Consider the following 25,612-nt stretch of genomic DNA (forward strand, 5'->3'; position numbering starts at 1 on the left):
TATGCATATTGTGTCTTTTCACGTATGATATTCTGTTATTTCTGCCCATGCCTTTCAACCTGTCATACTTCTTAAAGCGGTATTAAACCTAAAACTGTAATAAATTACAGTAAAACCTTGGATTGGGAGTAACACGGTTTACCAGTGTTTCGCAATAATAGCTGCTTTTTATTTTATTTTTTTAATTCTGACTCGATTTGCGAGTGTTGTCTTGCAAGACGAGCAGGATTCAAGCCTCTGGGGTGTGCAGTACCGCATGTGGCCAAAAGTGTGGGGGGCGCCGGTGACACTCGGAAACACTCGTCTCTGAGTGTTTCCAGCGCCCCCCACCTCTGGCCACATGCGGTACCGCATACACTAGCAGTGACACTTGAACGAATTATCTGAGTTTCCATTATTTCATATGGGGGGAAACTCGCTTTAATATACATGTACTTTGGATTACAAGCATTCTTCTGGAGCGGATGATGCTCATAATCCAAGGTATTACTGTATTGGATATGGCTGCTGCATATGCTTTTTTATTTTTAGGCTTTTTCCATCTGTTTTGACCTGGTGATCTGAACAGTAACGCACCTCCTGTATTAGAGTCCCCCCCAACTCTGGATGAAGGCGCACAGGAGGCACAGCAGCATTGTCAGTCTGTGCAGAGAGGAGTGTTAGATATACTAGCAGATTTTGATACACCAACAAATTGAAGCCAAACTCCAGATTGCACTTTATATCAGTTACAGCAAACTTTTCTCTCCCAAACATCCATGACCGCCGAGTCCGGAAGATCCAGCGCATCACGGATTGCGGTAAATGGCCGCTTGTAGTGGTCATTTACAGCGTGATCGCTCCGTCAAATGATGGAGCGATCACTTGTAAACAAACCAGCGTCATGTCATGACGCCAGTTCCTATTGAATGAGTAATTGTCATTCAAAATGTAAGAGCACCGAAAGCTGAAAATTGGTCTGGTTAGGAAGGGGGTTTAAGTGCCCAGTTGTCAAGTGGTTAAAACCTATGTAATCCCCAACAATCATCTTCTCCTATTTGCTGCCTTTTCGGTCTGTTTTTAATATACAAATGTAGGAAAAACAGGAAATGGTGGCACACCACAGACGTAGTCAAAGTTCTTTTGAAGATATTTATTGGTCATCCAGCCAGACAAATGCACAAGATACGTTAACGCGTTTCACTCGAGTCACTCATGAGTAAGCTTGAGTGACTTGAGTGAAATGCGTCAACGTATCTTATTTAATGGTTAGCCAGACAAATACACAAGATACGTTGTTGCATTTCACTCGAGTCACTCAAGCTTACTCATGAGTGACTTGAGTGAAACGCGTCAACGTATCTTGTGTATTTGTCTGGCTGGATGACCACTAAATATCTTCAAAGAACTTTGACTATGTCTGTGGTGTGCCACTATTTCCTGTTTTTTCCTGTATTGCTTCCACGGTGGCAAGACGAGGTGAGCACCCACAGTTGTCAATTTTTTCTCTGATTTACCTGAGTGGTGTGTTACATGAGTTTGGACTAATATGCAAATGTTTTGTTTATATCTGTTCCATAAACGCACACAACAGAAAAAAACCTGTTTGGTCCTGGCAAAAATCTTGTAAGCTGAAAGCTTCCTCTGAACACTCTGCAGTGCACTCACCCCCCCCACGCTTCTGTCCAAAGGTGCCCCCCCCCCCCCCCCCCCCATGCTCCTTCATCCAAAGTGTAGACACTCTTAATACAGGTGATGTGTTACTGGCCAGATCACAGGGTGAGAACAGAGGGAGGGAAAAAAAGCCTTACAGGAAGCTGCGTTAGGTGGAATTCACTGGCAGGATCAGCAGGTATTTGTGGGACTTTGCAGGGGGACTAGGAGCTAGTTCACACCACATGCGTTCCAGGGCTTTTTTCCCTTTACGTCATTCAGGACAGCCACTATTGAGAGATAGTCTCCTCCTCTTCCTGTAGGAAACACTGCGCCAGCCCATAAAACTCTCACTTCCCCTGCCATACCTCAGTTAATAGTGTTTCCTCCGGAGGGGAGACACTGTGCAGGGAACCAGGCTGATACAATCAGGGAGATTGTGGCCTCTTTCAGAACATCCCCAGGGGAGCAGGGGCTTCCAAGCAGTGGATAGGCGGTACATACCCGCAAAACAGCAGCCACCCCTTCCTTGTCAAGCGTGGCATCAGGCTGTGGGGGCCCCCTATCGCGTTCACAGGGCCGCAGCAAGGAGGACACTCCGCTCTCCCTGCACACTGTGCAGGCCGCATTTTTTGTTAATGGAACGAACGGGCCGGACGACGGGCGACGTCATTTCCGGCGGAGGGCGGATGTCTACCTTTAACCCGCGACTTCCGGTTCCGGGTCGCGGTGCTGATAGGGGGCCGGGCTCAGGCTGGAGGAGTCGGTTTACACGTGCAGACAGTGTGAGACTCTACACAGGCAACCACCTGCAGTCATGTCTGAGGCAGATGCTGCAGCTCATACGGACACTAGCTCCAGCCTTCCGAAGGTAAGAGTTCCCTGGGGAGGGGTCCTCTCTACCTAGGATTGTCCCCCCCCATGTACGGTTCCTTACTTAGGGGGGGACAGACCCCCTGGGTGGTCAGGGGGTGGGGGTGACTCGGATCCCTACAGGTGGGTTGGGTACACCCCCAGGGTTGTTTCTGTTAAAAAATTGCTGAATGTAATGTGCTTTCTGTATGTAATTTCAGAAATCCACTGAAAAGACAAAGTCCACTCATGTCTCTAAAAAGAAATGTGCCTCTTGTAGGGACAGTTTAGGGGAAGCTTGGACCAAGGTTCTGTGTAAGGAATGCATAGATTCCTTGGTCAAGGAAAGGGACTCTGAACAGCAGTCCGGCTTGGCAGCCTCTGTAAAGGAGCTGTCATCCACTTTTTCATCCTTTAAAACGCTTTTTGAGAAGTTTCAGCTTCCCCTTAATCCCATTCAGCAGGATTCAACCCCGCCTCATGCTCAGGGCTCGGCTCCTGCCAGATCCACTAGTATGGCTACGGCAGAGGAGGCTGCAGGCCCTTCCGGGGTGGAGCTTAGGCAACCAGACAGTGGCACTTCTGACTCCCATGAGGAATCAGAGGGAGAGGACCAGGACGGGGAGTCCAGGAAAATCTCCAGGTATAAGTTGTCCCTAGAGGAGGTGGAAGATCTCCTAGGGGCAATATATACAACCCTCGGTATACACGAGGATAAAAAACCCCTCTCACTCCATGACCTTATGTACAAGGGCTTAGGAGATCAAAAGAGAAAAGTTTTTCCAGTACACGAGGTTCTGGTGGAGACGATTAAAAAAGAGTGGCAGGATCCGGAAAGAAAGCCCTTCTTCTCGAGTTCCCTTAAGAGAAGATTTCCGTTTTCAGAGGATCCAGCGTCCATTTGGAATAAAAATCCCAAACTGGATGCAGCTTTCTCTCAGGTCTCTAGGCACACAGACCTGGCCTTTGAGGACATGGGGGCCTTATCAGACGTCATGGATAAGAGGATAGACTCATTACTGAATTTGCAGTATCCCCAGAGAAATTGCTCAGGGACCTCGACCTGACAAAAAGGGTACTGACAGGATTGGGATGGCTCCTGAACTTAGACAAGTCCAGTCTCATTCCTTCACAACGCATTATGTACCTAGGATACCTGCTAGACTCAACACTCTTGAAGGTTTTTCTTCCAAGAGAAAAAATTCTAAAACTGGACAGAGCAGTTTTATCTCTCCAATGCAACCATCGGGTGTCCAAAAGGTCCTTAATGTCAACTCTAGGTCTGCTGACCTCTACTCTCCCAGCAGTGCAGTGGGCAGGATTACACTTTCGTCCCCTACAGTCATACGTACTAAGGGTATGGGACCACAGTCAGAAGGATCTAGACACCTTAGTACAAATTCCCCATCGATTAAAGAGATCTCTTTGGTGGTGGAGGAAGGAAGCGAACTTGTCGCAGGGACGTCTGTGGCTTATTCCAGTTTCACGGATAGTAACCACGGACGCAAGCGGCAAGGGCTGGGGGGCGCATCTGGGATCCCTTCTAGCGCAGGGCGTATGGAGGGGAGACGAACTAAAAAGATCGTCCAATTGGAAGGAGCTGAGGGCGGTTGGCCTGGCCCTCAGGTTTTTCAAAAAAGAGCTTCAGGGCCACCATATACAGGTACGGTCAGACAATTCTTCTACCGTAGCCTATATAAACAAACAGGGTGGCACCAGAAGCGGAAGTCTCCTGGCCTTAGCAACAGACATCCTAAATTGGGCCGAGACCAACACTCTCTCACTCTCAGCGGTGTTTCTGAGAGGAGAAAGGAACGTTATAGCGGACTTTCTCAGCCGGAGGAGGCTGAGAGAGGGAGATTGGGCCCTCAACCAGGAGGTTTTCAATCTCATATCCGAGAAATGGGGACCCCCGGAAGTGGATCTTTTCGCTTCAAGAGACAATGCGAAAATCCCCTGTTTTTTCTCCCTAAACGCAGGAGAAGGAGCATTGGGGGTGGACGCATTGACTCAGAATTGGCATTTCAGGACATGCTATGCCTTCCCCCCTCCGGTGTTATTACCGGCGGTTCTGCGGAAGTTCCAACTAGAGAACACCTCCCTCATTCTAGTAGCTCCACATTGGCCGAAAAGGGCATGGTTTTCAATTCTCAGTCAGTTAGCGGTGGAACCGCCCCTATTCCTTCCACCTCAGGAGGATCTTCTCTCACAGGGTCCAATCCTCTGTCCACAGGTACACCAGTGGAAATTAGCGGCCTGGCTACTGAAGAGAGTATATTAAAATCTAAGGGATTTTCTCAGAAATTAATATCCACCCTTCTCAACAGTAGAAAAAAGGAGACGCGTCATATTTATAAAAAGGTCTGGCTCCTTTTCAACAAGTGGTGCACTGAAAACTCCTTCTCGGCGCAGAGCCCCATAGCTGTTTTGGAGTTCCTACAGTGTGGAGCAGACAAAGGGTTATCCGTAGGTACCCTTAAAAGCCAGGTGTCAGCACTTAGTGCTTATTTAGAGAAATCTTTGGCCACCAATCCATGGGTGGTCAGGTTCTTTAGGGCACTGTCTAGGCAGAGACCTGTCCGAGGTCCCCCCTTTCCCGGGTGGGATCTATCTTTAGTGTTGCAAAGCCTAACAGGAATTCCCTTTGAGCCCTTGGACAAATGTTTGTTAAAAGAGTTAACCTTAAAAACAGCATTTTTAGTGGCAGTGACAACTGCCAGGAGAGTCAGTGAAATTGAGGCGTTATCAATTAGACCTCCTTTTTGCGTTATTTTTCCAGATAGAATAGTCCTTAAGACTGATCCAGCATTTTTGCCTAAAGTGGCATCAGGCTTTCACAGAAGCCAGGAAATAGTCCTACCTTCATTTTGTCCCAATCCTGCTGGAGAAGGGGAACTGAAATTTCATTTCTTAGATGTAAGGAGGTGTATCCTACAATACTTAGAAATGACTAAAACAATAAGAAAGTCTGATTCTCTATTTATTTTATTTTCCGGGTCCAGAAAAGGATTCAGAGCGTCTCGACGCACGATTGCCAGATGGCTTAGGTTAGCTATTGGGCAAGCATATTCTCTAGCAGGGAAAGAGATTCCTATGGGCATAAAGGCACACTCTACCAGAGCCGTGGCAACTTCCCAGGCAGAGAAGGCTGGAGCAACGCCAGAGCAAATATGCAAGGCAGCGACATGGTCCAGCTACTCCACTTTCGTTAAACATTACAGAGTGGACCTGGTGGCGGCAGGTGAGCAGGCTTTTGGGCGAAAAGTTCTGCAAGCTGTAGTCCCACCCTAATTGGTAAGTGCTCGATTATCCTCTCAATAGTGGCTGTCCTGAATGACGTAAAGGGAAAATTAAAGTTACGTACCGGTAACGTCTTTTCCTGTAGTCTTTCAGGACAGCCCTAGTTACCCACCCTAAGCTTGGGGGGGTCTTATTTAAGACCAGAACGCAATATAATAATGATATTGAATGGTATGTTATTAATGTGTTCATGTGTCTCCCCAGCTGACCGGAGGTGATCTTGTAAAAACTGAGGTATGGCAGGGGAAGTGAGAGTTTTATGGGCTGGCGCAGTGTTTCCTACAGGAAGAGGAGGAGACTATCTCTCAATAGTGGCTGTCCTGAAAGACTACAGGAAAAGACGTTACCGGTACGTAACTTTAATTTTTTTTTTTTTTTTTGCATCCAAAACGCATAGAAAAGTAGGTTACATGGTTTTCTATGGCCTAGTTCACACCACTGTTTGCAGTTCCAGGGAGAAAAAAAAAAGTGGAACATGTTTCACCTTTCCTGCACACAACTGTACTGGAACGCGGTACAACGCATCAAACGCACATACATTTTATCAAAAAATGCACCGGACCCCAGTACAGTAAAAAAAAAAACTGCATCCGATAACGCACATATGGAACGAATCTGGAGGACGTTTTTGTGGCGTGAACCAGCCCTAAGACCCCCTTTCACACGGAGACGCTTTACGGGCGCTATAGTGATAAAAGTAGCGCCTCTCCTCTCACTCCAGTGTGTAAGCCTGAGTGCTTTCACACTGGAGCGGTGCGCTGGCAGGACATCAAAAAAAGTCCTGCAAGCAGCATCTTTAAGGCGCTTTAGGAGCGGAGTATACACCGCTCCTAAAGTGCCCCTGTCCATTAAAATCAGTGGGCAGCGCCGGCAAAGCGGCGATTTTAACCCTTTTTCGGTCGCTAGTGGGGGTTAAAAACGTCCCGCTATCAGCCAAAAAGCGCCGCTAAAATGACGGTAAGGCACCGGTAAAAATAGTGGCACTTTACCGCTAACTCCCCCAACACCCCAGTGTGAAAGTGCCCTAAGAGAGAACTGTTTTAAATTTGTTTATGAGGTTCTATGTTAACCAAATTCCCCGTTCCTTCTACCCCAGGGCTCCTGATGGGTCGTGTATTTTAACCAACAGTGATGACAACATCCTGAGGATATACAACCTTCCATCGCAGATCTATTCTGGAGAGTGGGATTTGTTGAAGGAAATGGTACGTTCCATGGCGGGGCTCCGCAGCATGCCCACCAGAGGACAAACCTGGCATTGCTGTTATATTGATGATCCTCCATGCTTTGTCTTTATCCTCATCAGACTTGCAATATAGGAAGAGATAAAATTGAATTATTGTGTGTGTTTTTTTTATTTTTTATTTTTTTTTCACAAATTTAAACTTGCATTAGATACATACAGAGCAGACAATGGATTATCACTTGTATGTTTTGTTGTCTTGCAGACCCCGGTTTTGCGCATGGCAGAGGGTGACACCATTTATGATTACTGCTGGTATCCGTCTATGAACTCTGCTGATCCCGACACTTGCTTGTAGGTCTTTCTGTTGATTTTTATAGATGTGTGATGATAGCCTATGTCCCAAATCTATATGAGATTCGTGACCACCTGACTCAGCCCATCCAATCACTGGAGGCCAGTGACATCACTAATGCTTCATATTCATGAGATTTGTAGTCTGCCACAGCAGAATTCTGCAATGTTTGTGATTCACTTCATATTTTCTTTTTTCTAGTATTGCCAGCAGCAGCCGGGATAACCCTATTCATGTGTGGGATGCCTTCACTGGAAAAATGAAAGCATCTTATAGACCTTACAATCATCTTGTAAGTAGAAATGTTATATGCAGACTCATAGCTCCCTTCTGTCTGTATCACCCTGCAGGAGGAGGACAGACTCATAGCCCCCTTCTGTCTGTATCACCCTGCAGGAGGAGGACAGACTCATAGCCCCCTTCTGTCTGTATCACCCTGCAGGAGGAGGACAGACTCATAGCTCCCTTCTGTCTGTATCACCCTGCAGGAGGAGGACAGACTCATAGCCCCCTTCTGTCTGTGTCACCCTGCAGGAGGAGGACAGACTCATAGCCCCCTTCTGTCTGTATCACCCTGCAGGAGGAGGACAGACTCATAGCTCCCTTCTGTCTGTATCACCCTGCAGGAGGAGAACAGACTCATAGCTCCCTTCTGTCTGTATCACCCTGCAGGAGGAGGACAGACTCATAGCCCCCTTCTGTCTGTATCACCCTGCAGGAGGAGGACAGACTCATAGCTCCCTTCTGTCTGTATCACCCTGCAGGAGGAGAACAGACTCATAGCCCCCTTCTGTCTGTATCACCCTGCAGGAGGAGGACAGACTCATCGCTCCCTTCTGTCTGTATCACCCTGCAGGAGGAGGACAGACTCATAGCTCCCTTCTGTCTGTATCACCCGGCATGAGGAGGACAGACTCATAGCTCCCTTCTGTCTGTATCACCCTGCAGGAGGAGGACAGACTCATAGCCCCCTTCTGTCTGTATTACCCTGCAGGAGGAGAACAGACTCATAGCTCCCTTCTGTCTGTATCACCCTGCAGGAGGAGAACAGACTCATAGCTCCCTTCTGTATCACCCTGCAGGAGGAGGACAGACTCATAGCTCCCTTCTGTCTGTATCGCCCTGCAGGAGGAGGACAGACTCATAGCTCCCTTCTGTCTGTATCACCCTGCAGGAGGAGAACAGACTCATAGCTCCCTTCTGTCTGTATCACCCTGCAGGAGGAGGACAGACTCATAGCTCCCTTCTGTCTGTATCACCCTGCAGGAGGAGAACAGACTCATAGCTCCCTTCTGTCTCTATCACCCTGACGGAGGAGAGATAGAAATAGATGTCTGATTTCTCCATAACACTATATTTCTTTTTTGGGTTTTAGGATGAACTGACGACCGCGCACTCCCTCAGTTTCTCTCCAGATGGGTCTTTGCTTTTTGCTGGCTTTGATAAAATGATCCGGGTGTTTAATACCTCTCGCCCAGGAAGAGACTTTGAATGCCGTCCTACTTTCCGTAAGTACTTGAGAGGAAATATGAATATAATCATTGGATAATTTCCAGGAACAGACAGTTCTCACAATCCTTAGGATTAATGATAAAGGGAAAGGGAAAACTCCTTCCAAACGAGTATGATTTTTATGGAGATATATGTCTGTCAGAGAGGTGAGCACCAGAGACAACAATATCTAAAAAGGTATACATTTTATTAAATATACTCAAAGATATTGGCAGTCACTCGGGCCTAAGTATTAATTGGTCCAAATCCCAGATCCTCCCGATTGACCATTTTCCCCCTTCACTCACATCCCCTCCTCTGATGCTTTCAAGGGTCTCTGTAATTAAGTACCTCGGAGTGCAAGTTACTAGATCACTTACAGACTACACACTCTTGAATATTGAACCCCTGTACACTCTGATTAAGACTAAGACACAAAATTGGGCTCGACTACCCCTGGGTGTCATGGGACGCATCAGTCTAGTCAAGATGATACTTCTCCCAAAAATACTTTATCTGGTGTGGCACGCTCCCCTATATATACCACAAAAATTTTTTAAAACAATTGAGTCTATTCTTAATTCGTTTATATGGGGACACAGCAGACACAAATTATCCTGGAGAATACTTAAGAACCCAGTGACATTGGGAGGAGCTGCCCTTCCAGATTTTCAGGACTATTATCTTGCCTCCCAATTGTCCCATTTCTATCATTTTGACAAGAGCGAGCTACCAAGATACCAACTACTGCTCTGTGAACATCCTGATAACCCAGCTCACACCCCACTTCAGTCAGTCCTCAGGGCCCCATCGACAGGGCACACCCCCCAACACAAAGCGGGCATATTGACACATCATCGGAGGGTGTGGCGGTTGGCACTTCAGAAACTTGGGACCCCACAGATTCACTCCCACACCCCCCTATGGTTCAACGCACACCTGCCTGAGCTGTTGTCTATCCCAGACCCTACGGTTTGGATATGCAACGGGATCCTGTACATACACCAGATCATGACCACCACGGGACTTAAAACATTCCAAATGTTAAAAGACGAATTCTCACTTCCCAATCACCTCCTTTTCAGGTACTTACAACTCCGCCATGCTATACAAACTCAGTTTGCTGGTTCTAACCCATCCCTTACAGTCCCCTCCATAGTTGACACGATCACAGGTACTGAACCTGCCAAACTAATCTCCACTCTTTACTCCGCTATCCGTCTTCCAGACTCCACAGCCTTGGCCTATGGTGCTAAGACTAAATGGGAGGCGGATGTCGGATCGATTGAGGACGAGGACTGGGATGAGATCTTGGAAGACGCGAAAAAAGTCTCCCCCAAATTGTCAGACCGCCTAACACAATTGTATATTATACATAGGACATATTTGACCCCTCAGAGGTTAGCGCGTTTCAAACCCATGTATAATCCAGGTTGCTGTTTATGTGACCACACCCCAGGCTCTTTCTACCACCTTATATGGTCCTGCCCAACTATCCAAGCATACTGGATGCAAGTGATTCGCTTCCTACACGACCAGATGGGCTCTCCGGCTACTCTAGACCCTAAGATGTGTCTACTCGGTTTGCTACCTGAATTAGACACTGACAAACCCCTCCGTACCTTTCTACATGAAACACTATTCTTGGCGAGAAAAGCGATAGCCCGTAATTGGATGCAGGCCCTACCCCCTACAATACAATGCTGGAAAAAAGAAATTAACGACACTCTCCCATATAAGAAATTGATTTATATACATAGAGGATGCCCACATAAATACGAGCAGGTCTGGAATAGATGGATAGAAGACGGTGAAACATGTACTTGAAACGTTGTTATGTTCATCTCTTATTTTCCCCTCTCCTCTCCCCCATTCTTCTTCCTTTTTTGTTTTTTCTTCCCCTTTTCTTCTTCATGGTGTACTGGCTTCATGTCCGGTGGATATTTCACTCTATATTACGTGGATAATTTAATGTGTTCATGTATGTATCACTGATTTTGCCATGTTGGCATATATTATCTTTTTGTACCAAGCATATATTTTCTTAATAAAGTTGTTTTTTCCAATTAAAAAAAAAAAATATACTCAAAGATAAAAACAAGACATAGCAAAAATACATAGTTTGGACCATAAATATGAAATCAAATCAGATACATAGGTATGCAGAAGTAACCAGTAGCCAACATGTTTTGCAGACACGCTTCATCAGGGCACTGTGTACATCTAAGCTCTCGTCTGGTCCTTATACAATGGACAATTCAGCAAAGCCTCAAAAAACACCCGTCATGATACACGCTATCTGGCGATGGAAGCCAGATCCAAACGGCATAGCCAGTGGGAAACTGGATCGTGGTCATTGCAGTCGTGTATGATAGACAGTCTGATACTTTAGATGTCTGAAGATGTGCCTCAAAACCTGGATCCCAGCAATGACACAGCGCACAAGGCACTTATGACAAAATGCGTGAGATCTTAGATGTACACAGTGCCCTGATGAAGCGTGTCTGCGAAACATGTTGGCTACTGGTTACTTCTGCATACCTATGTCTCTGATTTGATTTCATATTTATGGTCCAAACTATGTATTTTTGTGATGTCTTGTTTATATCTTTGAGTATATTTAATAAATGTATACCTTTTTAGATATTGTTGTCTCTGGTGCTCACCTCTCTAACAGACATATATCTCCCATAAAAATCATACTCCATTTGGAAGGAGTTTTCTCTTTCCCTTTTCATTTTATACTTGACAGGAAATGTTTCTTTGTTTCTATTAAAGGAAATGTAAACTTTTTATTACCGTGCATTGCCAAAATGTCAGTGGTAGAAGCCATTGTCCTTCAGAAGCATAGAGCATTTCAAGAGATAGGAGATGGAGTATTTTAGAAGAAGAGTTTTGGTAGAGGATGGAGCCGAGTCCTCCAGCAGTACAGAGTATTTCAGGAGAGGAGAGTTGGCAGAAAGTGTGCAAAGTCCTTCAGCAGCACAAAGTATTTAAGGAGGGAGCAGAGTCCTTCATTGTATACCAGAATAGGATTGATGACCCATCTGTACAGGACGTTTTGAAATGTCCTTCATATGCCCCACTCATCCATTCCTTCTGATCTCACACAGACAAGAAGCAGGGTCAGCCGGGTATCATCTCCTGCATTGCTTTCAGCCCCTCTCAAGACATTTACGCCTGCGGCTCATATTCGAAGTGTCTGGGCCTGTACTCTTATGAGGAAGGGATCATGCTGTCAGTTCTGCAGGGTCATCATGGAGGGGTTACCCATGTTCTCTTCTCACCGGATGGAAACTGTATCTTCACTGGAGGCAGGAAGGTAAGTCACTTCATGGTTGGAGAACTTTTATATATTTTTGTTTCGTCCCTCTTTGCATCAGTGTGGATTGTGCAGACTTTCAAATCAGAATTCTTTTTCTGCAAAACTCTGTATGATGGGAGGACTCTGCTCCTTCCACGATCTTCCCTCTTCTTCTCAAATAATCTGTGCTGCTGAACGACTCTGCTCTTTCCTATTTTTCATTTATTTTTTTCCTCTCCAATTCTCCTCTCCTTAACCACTTGCCAACCGCTGCACGCCAATATACGTCGGCACGATGGCAGCGGTGGGCAAATGGGCGTACCTTTTACGTCCCCCTTAATTGGCGGGGCTAGTGGGTGCACGCGCGCCCGCCGCATACAGCGTGACCGTGCCCGCGGACTCTATGTCCGCCGGTCTCCCGGCGATCGTGTCACGGAGCCGCAGAACGGGGAAGTGCCTATGTAAACAAGACATTTCCCCCTTCTGTCTTGTGATATGGCAGAGATCACCACTCCCTGTCATCGGGAGCAGTGATCGCTGTCATGTGAGTTGAAGCCCACCCCCCAGTTAGAATCACTCCCTAGGACACACTTAACCCCTTGATCGCCCCCTAGTGTTTAACTCTTTCACTGCCAGTGTCATTTACACAGTAATCAGTAGACATGTGCACTGCCAAAAAATGTGTTCGTTTTCGTTTCATTCGTTTATTTATTTATTTTTTCGTTTTTCGGGTCATTCGTTATGAGCGCAATTCATACATTCATGAATTCGTACATTCGTGAATTCATACAATCGTACATTTGTAAATTAGAAAATTCAGAAATTTGTAAATTCGAAATTTGAAAATCCAAAAACCTGAAAATTTGAAAATCTAAATAGTAACTAACTATTAAATGATAGGTTTTGTAATTTTCCTTTCAAATCTGGCTGTTAGTGAACGTAACAAATACGAATTATCCGAAGTAACGAATGCTGAATCTAAACAAATGGAACGGAACAAATTAATAATAAAAAGTTTTTATTATTATTAATTCATTACGTTCCATTCGTTTGGATATGGCATTTGTTATTTCGGATAATTCGTAACTTCGGATAAATTTTGTATGTTACATTCACTAACAGCCAAATTTGAAAGGAAATTACAATACCAATAATTTAATAGTGAAGTTATTATTAGTTAATTATTATTTCAGTTTTCGGAATTTACAAATTCACTAATTTATGAATGTACGAATTTACGAATATTCGGAAAAATTCGTTAAACGGGTTTTCGTTAATTCGGATATTTCCGAATGAACGAATTTGTCGAAATTCGTTAAACGATTTCGGAACAAAACGAATTTACACATGTCTAGTAATCGGTGCATTTTTAAAGCACTGATCGCTGTATAAATGACAATGGTCCCAAAATAGTGTCAAAAGTGTCCAATGTGTCTGCCATAATGTCGCAGTTACGATAAAAATCGCAGATTGCCGCCATTACTAATAAAAAAAAAAAATTAATAATAAAAAATACCATAAAACTATCCCCTATTTTGTAGATGCTATAAATTTTTGCGTAAACCAATCAATATACGCTTATTGCGTTTTTACTTATTTATTTTTTTACCAAAAATATAAATATATATATATATATATATATATATATATATATATATATATATATATATATATATATATATATATATATATATATATATATATATATATATATAATTTGCTTTTTTTTTTTTTTTTTTTTCCCCTCAAAATTGTCGCTCCTTTTTTGTTTATAGCGCAGAAAATAAAAACCGCAGAGGTGATCAAATATCACCAAAAGAAAGCTCTATTTGTGATGAAAAAAAGTACGTCAATTTTGTTGGGGTACAACGCCGCACAACCACGCAGTTGTCAGTTAAAGCGACGCAGTGCTGAATCGCAAAAAGTGCTCTGGTCAGGAAGGGGGTAAAATCTTCTGGGGCTGAAGCAGTTAAAATACTCTGCTCTTCACCCTCCTTTCCTGAAATTCTTAGTGGGAAAACACTGAATCCTCCAGCAGTTACAATGTAAAAATCTTCACCCATATCCTTGTAATACCTTTTTAAAATTTTAAGCCCTCTTTTACACCGCTGCGATTTGACAGTTCCAAATCGCATGACAAGTTGCACCCCATTGTTGGCAATGGAATCGTCGTTCATATCGCCACAACTCATGTCGCAGCAAATGTGAAAAAGGTTCCTGCACTACTTTTTGCCAATTTCATTGCAACTTGCATAGACTTCTGTTACATTAAATCGCAAAGCCGCAGTGAAATCGGTGTGATTCATTTAACAGAAGTAGCGCAAATTCAAAGCTGCACTGGTGTGAACCATGGCTAAAGGGCTGCCTTCAGTCTTGGGGTGGGGGGGGGGGGGATAGCAAAAAAAATGTAGCGCATACTACTTTTACAATTTTCTGTAAAATGCAATATGGCAACCTGGAGGTGATCTGTACACAGAATGTATACAGAACGCCCTCCCTGAAATTTAATTTCCTGCTTGTGTGATTTGGCTCACTGATTTTTCCCTGAAGTCTGCACTAAGATAAAAGTCAGATTTTGAGCATCCCCTGCAACAAAAATGTCATTTTTTTAGTGGGATACTCCCAAAGGGAAATCATGTCTAAAGGGATGCAGACCTGGCAACTTTCCTCATTAGAGCCCTGCGGGTGCAGCTGATATAAAGCCTCGTACACACGATCCGATTATCGGCCAACAGAGCGTCAGACTTTTGTCCGAAGGATTTTGTCTTGCATACAAACGGTACACAATTGTCGGGCCAACAAACACGAACATAGTGACGTACTACGTGGAATTTCAGCTCTTGAGCGCCACCCTTTGGGCACCTTCTGCTAATGTCGTGTTTGGTAAGCATTGATTCCGAGCATGCGCGTTTGGACTTTGGACTTTTGTGTGATGGACTTGTGTACACACGATACAAAAATCTGACAACAGACCGTTGTCCGCCGAAAATTTACTAGCCTGTCATCCAACATTATGGCGCGTACTAACAGTCGGATTTTAGGCAAACAGTCTGTCATCACACAATCCCCTGCTGAAAATTTGATCTTATGTACGAGGCTTTAGACCACCTCCCATACATAATCGCTGTGAACATGGACACAGACAAACAAACGGCTATTGCTTCAGAATAACAAAAGGTAGGAATCTGCAAAAAAGTTTAACCACTTCAATACCAGGAACTTTTACCTCCGTAATGCCCAGACCAATTTTCAGCTATCAGCGCTGTCACACTTTGAATGACCGTTACTCAGTTATGCCATGCATACTAGCCCATTATGCTTTTACTTTGCAGGGAACAAAAGAGGAAGTAAAACCCGTCAGGGTTTACTTCCTCTTTAAAAAAAAAAAAACCACATAGATAAAAAGAATAAAAAGGAATACCCTCAATGACCTAAGGACCTCGCAGGGTTAAGGGTACAATACACTGCTGTGAAGAACCGAAAAATCAACATGTACAGTGCATCCGGAAAGTATTTGCAGCGCTTCACTTTTTCCACATCGGATTAAATTCATTTATTTTCCTAGAAATTCTACAAGAAGTTTGTTTGAAATCTTTGCAAATTTATTAAATCTCATGTACATAAGTATTCACAGCCTTTGCTCGGTACTTTGTTGAAGCTCCTTTGGCACCAATCACAGCCTCAAGTCTTTTTGAGTATGAGGCTACAAGCTTGGCACACCTATTTTTGGGCAGCTTCTCCCATTCTTCTTTGCAGGACCTCTCAGGCTCCATCAGGTTGGATGAGGAGCATCGGTGCACAGGCCTTTTCAGATCTCTCCAGAGATGTTCAATCGGGTTCAAGTCTGCGCTCTGGCTGGGCCACTCGAGGACATTCACAGAGTTGTCCTACAGCCACTCCTTTTGTTATCTTGGCTGTGTGCTTAGGGTCGTTGTCCTGTTGGAAGATGAACCCTTGCCCCAGTCTGAGGTCCGGAATGCTCTGAAGCAGGTTTTCATCAAAGAGGTCTCTGTGCATTGCCGCATTCATCTTTCCCTCGATCCTGACTAGTCTCCCAGTTCCTGCGGCTGACAAACATCCCCACAGCATGATGCTGCCTCCACCATGCTTCACTGTAGGGATGGTATTGGCCAGGTGATGAGCGGTGCCTGGTTTCCTCCAGACGTGACACTTGCCATTCAGGCCAAAGAGTTCAATCTTTGTTTCATCAGACCAGAGAATTTTGTTTCTTATAGTCTGAGAGTCCTTCAGATGCCTTTTGGCAAACCCCAGGCGGGCTGTCATGTGCCTTTTACTGAGGAGTGGCTTCCATCTGGCCACTCTACCATACAGGCCTGATTGGTGGAGTGCTGCAGAGATGGTTGTTCTTCTGGAAGGTTCTCCCCTCTCCACAGAGAAACGCTGAGCTCTGTCAGAGTGACCATCAGGTTCTTGGTCACCTCCCTGACTAGGGCCCTTCTCCCCTGATCACTCAGTTTGGCCAGGCGGCCTGCTCTAGTAAGAGTCCTGGTGTTTCCAAATTTCTTCCATTTACGGATAATGGAGGCCACTGTACTCATTGGGACCTTCAATGCTACAGTAATGTTTCTGTACCCTTCCCCAGATCTGTGCCCCCATACAATCCTGTCTTGGAGGTCCTGTAGATTATTTCTTGGGCCTCACAGCTTGGTTTGTCTTTTTGACATGCACTGTTAACTGTGGGACCTTATATAGACAGGTGTGTGTCTTTCCAAATCATATCCAATCAACTGAATTGACCACAGGTGGACTCCAATCAAGTTGTAGAAACATCTCAAGGATGATCAGTGGAAACAGGAGGCACCTGAGCTCAACCTTGAGTGTCATGGCAAAGCAAAGGCTGAGAATATTTATGTACATGGGACTTTTTTCGTTTTTTCGTTTTTTTTTTTTTTTTTTTTTTTTTTTTTTTTTATTGTTATTTTGAATTAATTTGCTAAAATTTCAAACTTCTTTCAGATTGTCATTTTAGTGTATTGTTTGTAGAATTTTGAGGAAAATAATGAATTTAAAGTCTTTTGGAATAAGGCTGTAACATAACAAAATGTGGAAAAAAGAGAAGCGCTGTGAATACTTTCCGGATGCACTGCATATCACAAATTTTATAAAATAACAGTAATTGTGAATATAATGTTGTAGAGTCTCCGGTAAGGTCTAAAACATTGTATTCGGAATCACTGATGTTACCATGGATATATTTGATTATTTGTGATATGTATCTTGATTTTCCGGTTGTTCCACAGCAGTGTATTGTACCCTTAACCTTGCGAGGTCCTTAGGTCATTGAGGGGATTCCTTTTTTTTATTGTTTTTATCTATGTGTTTTTTAACATGTACAATAAAGTTGGTTATATTTTAACAAAATATTTGTCATCTCCCATGCTGAGTCAGGAAAGTCCGGCTGTTTGCTGTCTTGGGCTTGATTTAACTAGTCCATCTTTTTCTGCATGTGTATTAGGTTGCCAACCTTTTAAGCGTGTAAAATATTGACTTTATACATGTTATACCTACATTTTACTGTTTGGCCAGAGTTGTGTGTGTGTGTGTGTGTGTGTGTGTGTGTGTGTGTGTGTTTGTTTGGGTTGTTGTTTTTTTTATTTTATTTTTTTATTTTATGGAGTGGATTTGTTCTTCCAGGACCCTGAGATTCTATGCTGGGACGTTCGACATCCTGGCAAGATTTTGTGTTCGCTGAAGCGAGAAGTTACCACCAATCAGAGGATCTACTTTGATATGGAAATGTGAGTATCTGTCAGTGCTTTAAAGGATAAGTTCACTTTTTGACAAACAAAAATGCACTTTTTTTTTTTGCTGGTACAAAATGCATTTATTTTGGTTTTGGGGGCCTGGAAAGCATTGTACCAACGATCGATCAGCAGGTCGCTGGTGCCATGCAGGTTTCCTGCAGATCTGTCAGTGTATCGGCTTGTTCGTACCTTGTATAAGGAAGCCGATACCTTTTGACAGGAAGAAGGCTCACAGCGCTGTGGTAGTCCATTGAAAACTACAAGTCGACAGCTGCTAAGGATGTCGGGACTTGTAGCTCTCCAATCACAGAGCGCTGTGTATGAGTGACGCTGGCGGGCGGAGCCCCATACAGCTGCTTTTTTTAATTAATTTTTTTAATTTCTGACTGCTAGCGGAGGGGAGAAGCTGTTGTTAAAGTTGAACGTATCCTTTTGTTTTAGGCTGGGATCATGCCAGAAATGTGAACCTTTTTTAAACGCATTGGATTAACATGAGTTAGTGTGTTCTGTTCCATTTGGGCCTGAACTAGAATGATGGGTGCCTCTCGCGGCTCTGTCGGCTCCTCTTATGTAACAGCCGCTAGCTGTGCAGACAAGGTCCGAGCTTGTCCTAGCGCTAAACATCTAATAGGAAAGGGAAAAGTCCTGGAAGTCGCAAATCTCTGCAAAATCCAGTGAGAAAGTGTGTGACAGCCTCAGCCCGGGCTCCAACCAGGTCAAGTCCCCAACACTTCTTCGCTCCACTCCCAGAGCTTAGTCATGGGGATCACTATGGCTAAGCTCTGGGGTGGGGTGTTGGAACGAAACTCGTTGGAGGGGTGTCGCCTGGTTGGAGCCCGGGCTACTTTCTCACAGGGTTTTGCAGAGATTTGCGACCTCCTCTTCCTCCTCCTCTTCTTCCTCCTTCCTCCTCTTCCTCTTCTTCCATTGTCTTGAATGGCAAAATCTAGGACAGCACACCCCAAGTGCGGCGTACAGGACATCTGTGTAAAGAGAATTCTTCCCACTAACCACCAATGCAATGGAGCCCTTCTCCACTGGCTACCAAGCTAGAGGGACCATTCTCTAATGACCACCAACATAACCAAGCACTTCACTGACAACCAATGTAAATGGGGATCTGCACTGACCACCGGTGTAAGGGAGTACTACACTAAGCACCAATATATTTATATTATAATCATTTTTTTAAAAGTTCCAAATATTTAGTTCTATGTTTGGTTTTTGCAGCTCTGGGCGTTACCTCCTCAGCGGGGACACTCACGGCTTGGTGACGGTCTGGGACATGGTGTCGCCTCCTGTGGAAGATATTTTGTCACCCGCCCTCCAGTTTCAAGGCCAGAGTGACTGTGTTAATGGAATCAGGTTAGTAAATCGGTCAGATTTTTACACAATTTGAGTCTTACAAGCTAAGCAAAGTAAGGATTGCTGAGCGTGTAAGGTGCTAGCTTGTATCACTAGGTGGTATTATTAATTAATATAAAAAATATATAGATAGATAGATAGAGATTTTATATATAAAATACACACACATTTTTTTTATTTATATATATACATACACTCTTGATTCCCTGCTGATTTTGTACGTTTGCCCACGGACAAAGAAACGATCAGTCTATAATTTTTAATGGTCGGTTTATTTTAACAGCGAGAGACAGAATAACAACAAAAATATCCAGAAAAAACGTTTTATAAATTGATTTGCATTTTAATGAGTGAAATATGTATTTTACCCCTTCCCAAAACATGACTTAGTACTTGGTGGCAAAACTCTTGTTGACAGTGACAGAGGTCAGACGTTTCTTGTAGTTGGCCACCAGGTTTGCACACATCTCAGGAGGGATTTTGTCCCACTCCTCTTTGCAGATCCTCTCCAAGTCATTAAGGTTTTGAGGCTGACGTTTGGTAACTCAAACCTTCAACTCCCTCCACATATTTTGTATGTGATTAATGTCTGGAGACTGGCTAGGCCACTCCAGGACCTTAATCTGCTTCTTCTTGAGCCACTCCTTTGTTGCCTTGGCCGTGTGTTTTGGGTCATTGTCATGCTGGAATACCCATCCACCACCCATTTTAAATGCCCTGGCTGAGGGAAGGAGGTTCTCCCCCAAGATTTGATGGTACATGGCCCCGTCCATCGCCCCTTTGATGCGGTGAATTTGTCCTGTCCCCTTAGCAGAAAAACACACCCAAAGGGAGACGCCAGTGCCAAGAGGTTAAAGTGAAAAAAAAGCCTAGGTCTAACTATTCTTAAAAATGTTCGTTCCTCCCCCCTCTTCCTACCTAGCCTCCTTAACCCATATAAAATGAAGATCTGTGCACTTGCCTTTTTTCAATCCGCTCCGCACATGATCCTGCAGCTTTGTGTAAGGGAAGCACTTGACAATGGCCTTGAAGTCTGGGAACCAAGATATCGCCCATAGGCTCCCTTGGCCCACCAATTGTCTGTGCTCCCTCCTCTCCCCTGCAGCAGCTGCTCTTTGACACAGGTAAGGTGGAACTGGGTAAGCGGGAGCGCCTGACAATGGCTGGGAATTCCGGGAGCCCATGATCTCATCCATAGCCCAGCTGTTGTCAGCAATCCCTCCTCTCCCCTGCAGCAGCTCCTCATTAACACAAGGTAACCAGAGCTTTTTTTTTTTTTTTTTTTTTTTTTTTTTAAAGGTTGGGTAGGAGGATGAGGGAGGGAAAAATTTTAAGAATCGTTAGACCTACGCTTTTCTCCCATGTTAAAGGATAAGTACACATTAAAAAAAAAAAAAGAAAAACCTAAATAAATGCACATCTCTTTGCATTTATTATTTTTACTTAGAGCAGATTGTGAGTGCCATGCAGGACTCCTGTCAGTGTATCTGTCTGCTCTACCGCGTTATGGGCAGGCAGATACACACTGACAGCAAGAGACCACGAACTACCAGAGTGCTCAACAGCACTATGCTAGTTCTTTGAGAACTACAAGTCAACAGCCGCAAAGGCTGCTGGTACTTTGTAGTTTCCCATTCACAGAACACTGATTGAATAAAGTGGCCTTGTTTTTTGTGTTGTTTTTTCAAAATGGTGACCGTAAGTAGGGGGAGAAGATCCCCCCCCACTTGCTGTCACTAGAGGCAGTGGCTGCAGGAGTGTGGAATATGTAACATGTTCCCAAAGGTGAACTTTTATCCTTTTAAGTATTTAGCCCTGGTTCAAACCGGTGCGGCTTTGAAATCGCGCTACTTCAGCACGATTTCAAAGCCACATATCAGTGCGATTTGCACTGCCGATTTTCTTTGTGGCTTGCGACTTCTTTTTTAATAGTGGTTGTAAACTCTGGGGGGAAAAAAAAAAAGTGGTTGTAAACTCTGGTAAGACAAAGGCATAATAAGATGCATTGGGAGCCTGGCAGCAGGACTATTATGCCGCCTACACACAAGCGGACTTGCCAACAGGCTAAACTCCGTGGACATTTCCGACGGAAAGATTTAGAACATGTTCTATATCTGAGTCCGTTGGAAATGCCGACAGAAAGTCCGATGGGGCATACACGCTACACACGGTCGGAATGTCCGACCAAAAGCTCCCATTGGACTTTTTCTGTCGGGAAGTCCGGCCTTGTGTACCTGGCATAAGGATTAAGTTGAACATTGGCTTTACAGGTTTAGCGCTTTGGTTCAAGTGCTGTTTTGGTAACCATTTTGTAGAAGTCCTGTTTGGTCTGTTCCACCATTACTGTGCCAGGTGCCTCTGTGTACAAAGCCAAATCCATAAGTTTGTTGTGTTAGATATCTAGCGGCCTGTACAGATCCCTGAACTCAACCCTACTGAACACCTTTTGGGATGAATTGGATTGCTAATGGATAACCGGTCTTCTCATCCAAAATCGGCACCTGACCCCTCTCTAAAGTTCTTTGTGCTAAATGAACACAAATTTCTTCAGGTAAGCCTTCCCAGAAGAATGGAGACAAAAAAAAGGGAGGGACCAACTTCCAATCAATGCCCCTTTTTGAGACCCTGACATCCATGTAGAAGGAATAAACAAATTGGGCAGCACAGTGACTTAGTGGTTGGCACTTCTGCCTTGCAACACTAATGCCCCGTACACACGGTCGGACATTGATCGGACATTCCAACAACAAAATCCTAGGAATTTTTCTGACGGATGTTGGCTCAAACTTGTCTTGCATACACACGGTCACACAAAGTTGTTGGAAAATCCGATCATTCTGAACGCGGTGACGTAAAACACGTACGTCGGGACTATAAACGGGGCAGTAGCCAATAGCTTTCATCTCTTTATTTATTCTGAGTATGCGTGGCACTATGTGCTTCAGATTTGTGTACACACGATCGGAAATTCCGACAACGGATTTTGTTGTCGGAAAATTTTATAGCCTGCTCTCAAACTTTGTGTGTCGGAAAATCCGATGGAAAATGTGTGATGGAGCCTACACACGGTCGGAATTTCCGACAACAAGGTCCTATCACACATTTTCCGTCGGAAAATCCGACCGTGTGTACGGGGCATTTGATCGTCGGTTCAAATCCTGGCTAGAACACGATCTACATGAAGTTTGCCTGAGTGAGTTGACTTCTTAAAGTCCAAAGACAAACTGGTTCTTGCTCCTCTATAAACTGGTGTCAAAATGAGCATAACAATCAGAATTTCCTTCCCTCTTTCTTTTTTTATGCATTTTGATATTTGGCACAGATACTAAACATCCCCCTAGCATGGGGAAGACGCATATAGGGAGAGATAATGTTGCTTCACATCCCAAATGAATAGAAAATGGGAAAAGTCCCTCAGGGGGGTTTTTTTTAGCAGCAATGTATTGTAATCGAAAAAATATACATGGGTTTCGAAAAATTAGATTATTTATTTAGAAAATAAGGTATAATATTAGTAATAGTTAAAATATGAGCTCTGATGGGGGCATAGCCATACCGAATACAGAGAATTTGCAAAAATAGAAATTATACACAACATTACATAATGCTTGATGTATAACAAGCTGACGCGTTTCGACCCATACATTTGGGGTCATCTTCAGAGGATAAGTTTGCCGAAAAGAGATTATATTTAGCATATCAGAAAATCCTTTTTTTTTTAAAAAAGAGATATATAGAATATACAAAGTTATGTGTCCAGTATAGACCTCTCACATAGTTGCCAGTGCATTTGGAAAAGGCCCCTCAGCCAGAGCTTCCTTAACCGCTTGCCGACCGCCTCACGCAGATATACTGCGGCAGAAGGGCTCGTACAGGCAGAATCACGTACCTGTACGTTGCCCTTTTAATAGGCGGTCTGCGGGCGCGCGCCCGCAGCAAGCTCTGTGAGTCGGGTCGCGGGTCCCGTGGACTCTATGTCCACGGACATACCCACGATCGTCTCACGGAGAGAAAGAACGGGGAGATGCTAATGTAAACAAGCATCTCCTCGTTCTGCCTAGTGACAGTGTCACTGATCTCTGCTCCCTGTGATCGGGAGCAGAGATCAGTGACGTGCCACACACAGCCCCTTCCCCCCACAGTTGGAAACACTCCCCAGGACACACCTAACCCCTACACTGCCACCTAGTGATTTACCTCTTCGCTGCCAGTGTCATTTAAACAGGGATCAGAGCATTTGTATAGCACTGATTGCTGTATAAATGACAGTGGTCCCGAAAATGTGTCAGAAATGTCCGATGTGTCCGCTATAATGTCGCAGTCATGATAAAAATCGCTGATCGCCGCCATTACTAGTTAAAAAAAATAAATAAAAAAATTAATAAAAATGCCATAAAACTATCCCCTATATTGTAAACGCTATAACTTTTGCACAAACCAATCAATAAACGCTTATTGCGATATATTTTTTTTTTTTTTTTTTTTATTACCAAAAATATGTAGAAGAATACGTATCGGCCTAAACTGAGGAAAAAATGTGTTTTTTTTTAATATATTTTTGAGGAATATTTATTATAGCAAAATGTAAACAATGAGTTTTTTTCAAAATTGTCGCTCTCTTTTTGTTTATAGCGCAAAATAGAAAAAACGCAGAGGTGATCAGATACCACCAAAAGAAAGCTCTATTTGTGGGGAAAAAAAAGGACGTCAATTTTGTTTGGGAGCAACGTCGCAGAACTACGCAATTGTCAGTTAAAGCGACGCAGTGCCAAATCGCAAAAAGTGCTGTGGTCAGGAAGGGGGGTAAATTCTTCTAGGGCTGAAGTGGTTAAAAACTGTCAGTCCCCCGTGCCTTTATGCCAGAACAGCACCCCGGGGGCCGAGACGTCGATCTACTGAATGGGACTTGCAAGGAGTCACACGTGTAGGCGCTCCCAACGAATGCGTCGGATTAGGCGGGGTCAGCACCTACAGCAGATTCCCAGAGCGTCAGCTGATGGTATATACAGGAGTACCCATATTCAATTTAAACTTAAAATTCAAATCAATTGTGGAACGATGAGAGGGTATCATGATTATCTATCATGTATGGCGTTATTGATTTAAATCTAGTTTTCTAAACCCATGTATATTTTTTCAATTACTCTACATTGCTGCTAAAGAAACCCTGGGGGACTTTTCCCATTTACTAAACATTCCCCTTTTATATACCAGCTTCCCTCAGGGCCGTGTTTGATCGCAGCACACACAGGCTAATAGTGATGTTTTCTGTTTCTTTTCACAGCCTGCACCCCTCTCTACCCATCTTGGCCACCACATCGGGGCAGAGGACGTTTCTAGAATCCGACGACAGCAGTGACGAGTCCCCGGCCACCGAGAGGACGAAACGCAGCCTAGCTGGAGGGAACGGTCTGCAGCTCTGGTGGTGTGGTGGAAGTCAGGCCAAATAGAGAAGAGGATTCTGGGAAACATCATAGCCTACAAAAGATCCATTTTGCACAAATATACAGTAAACATACAGTGTGTGATATTTTATCCCATCCTGACCTACAGTGACGAACTTCATTTTAAAAACACGTCTGCCATGTTTATAAAACCTCCAGGATTTTTTTTTTATTCTGTATATATTCCCTGTGGTAAGCTGTGTATATATGTTTTATACTTGTGTACAGGTTTTGTTCATCGTTTTCAAGCAATAAACCGTTTACCAGTCTGTGACACTTATTACAAAAGTACGATCTTGTAAATATTCTTTGTTCTACAGGAGACCCCCACATACAGTGACTAGAAATACTAGATGTCTGGCCAGCATGCCAAATGGCTAAGTGTTTCACCCCCCCCCCATAATCTGTATATAAGGGTCCTTTCACACGGGACGGATCCGTGGTGATCCGCCCCGTGACCATCCGCTTGCTCAGCGGGGATCGCTCCGTGGATCCCCGCTGGGCAGGCAGATGACAGGTGTGCAGCGACGGCCCTGTCAGAGCACCACTCTCCCTTATGGGGGATCGGATGATGACAGACCGTAGAGTCCGTCGTCACCCGATCCGATCCGAAAAAGGATGGAAAAGTAGGTTTTTCCTCCCGTTACACTTTTTCGGATCGGAGCGGGTCGGATGTCAGCGCACTGACATCCAACCCTCCATAGAGGTCTATGGAGCGTCCATTCAGGTCCGCCTATCAGTTTTTTAGGCGGATCGTTCGTGTGAAAGAGACCTTAATGTTTGTTAGCCCCATACTGAGAATACATTAATAAATGTCCTATGAAGAACCAGCTGACACCAGTTTGTTACCTACAGAGTTGTCCCTCTGCCCCCGCAAAGAACAAGCCACATTTAAAGTGAAAGTAAACCCTAAAACTACTT

At 44.2% G+C, this 25,612-nt stretch overlaps 1 protein-coding gene across 7 annotated transcripts in view; it reads left to right on the top strand.

The window, feature by feature from the left end:
• The window catches only part of WRAP53 (WD repeat containing antisense to TP53), a 35,614-nt gene extending 10,632 nt beyond the window's left edge, over positions 1 to 24,982 (top strand). For all 7 annotated transcript variants that reach the window (XM_073622976.1, XM_073622978.1, XM_073622977.1 and 4 more), the window contains 8 exons: positions 6,881 to 6,989; positions 7,233 to 7,321; positions 7,524 to 7,614; positions 8,698 to 8,830; positions 11,927 to 12,135; positions 17,773 to 17,876; positions 19,113 to 19,247; positions 24,532 to 24,982. In XM_073622976.1, the coding sequence (XP_073479077.1) occupies positions 6,881 to 6,989; positions 7,233 to 7,321; positions 7,524 to 7,614; positions 8,698 to 8,830; positions 11,927 to 12,135; positions 17,773 to 17,876; positions 19,113 to 19,247; positions 24,532 to 24,697 (1,036 nt within the window). In that variant the 3' untranslated portion in view covers positions 24,698 to 24,982. The remainder of the gene's footprint in view (positions 1 to 6,880; positions 6,990 to 7,232; positions 7,322 to 7,523; positions 7,615 to 8,697; positions 8,831 to 11,926; positions 12,136 to 17,772; positions 17,877 to 19,112; positions 19,248 to 24,531) is intronic.
• Positions 24,983 to 25,612: the final 630 nt, after the last annotated feature.

Source organism: Aquarana catesbeiana, linkage group LG03 (assembly GCF_042186555.1).
Source record: "Aquarana catesbeiana isolate 2022-GZ linkage group LG03, ASM4218655v1, whole genome shotgun sequence".
In the NCBI taxonomy this organism is placed as follows: Eukaryota; Metazoa; Chordata; class Amphibia; order Anura; family Ranidae; genus Aquarana; species Aquarana catesbeiana.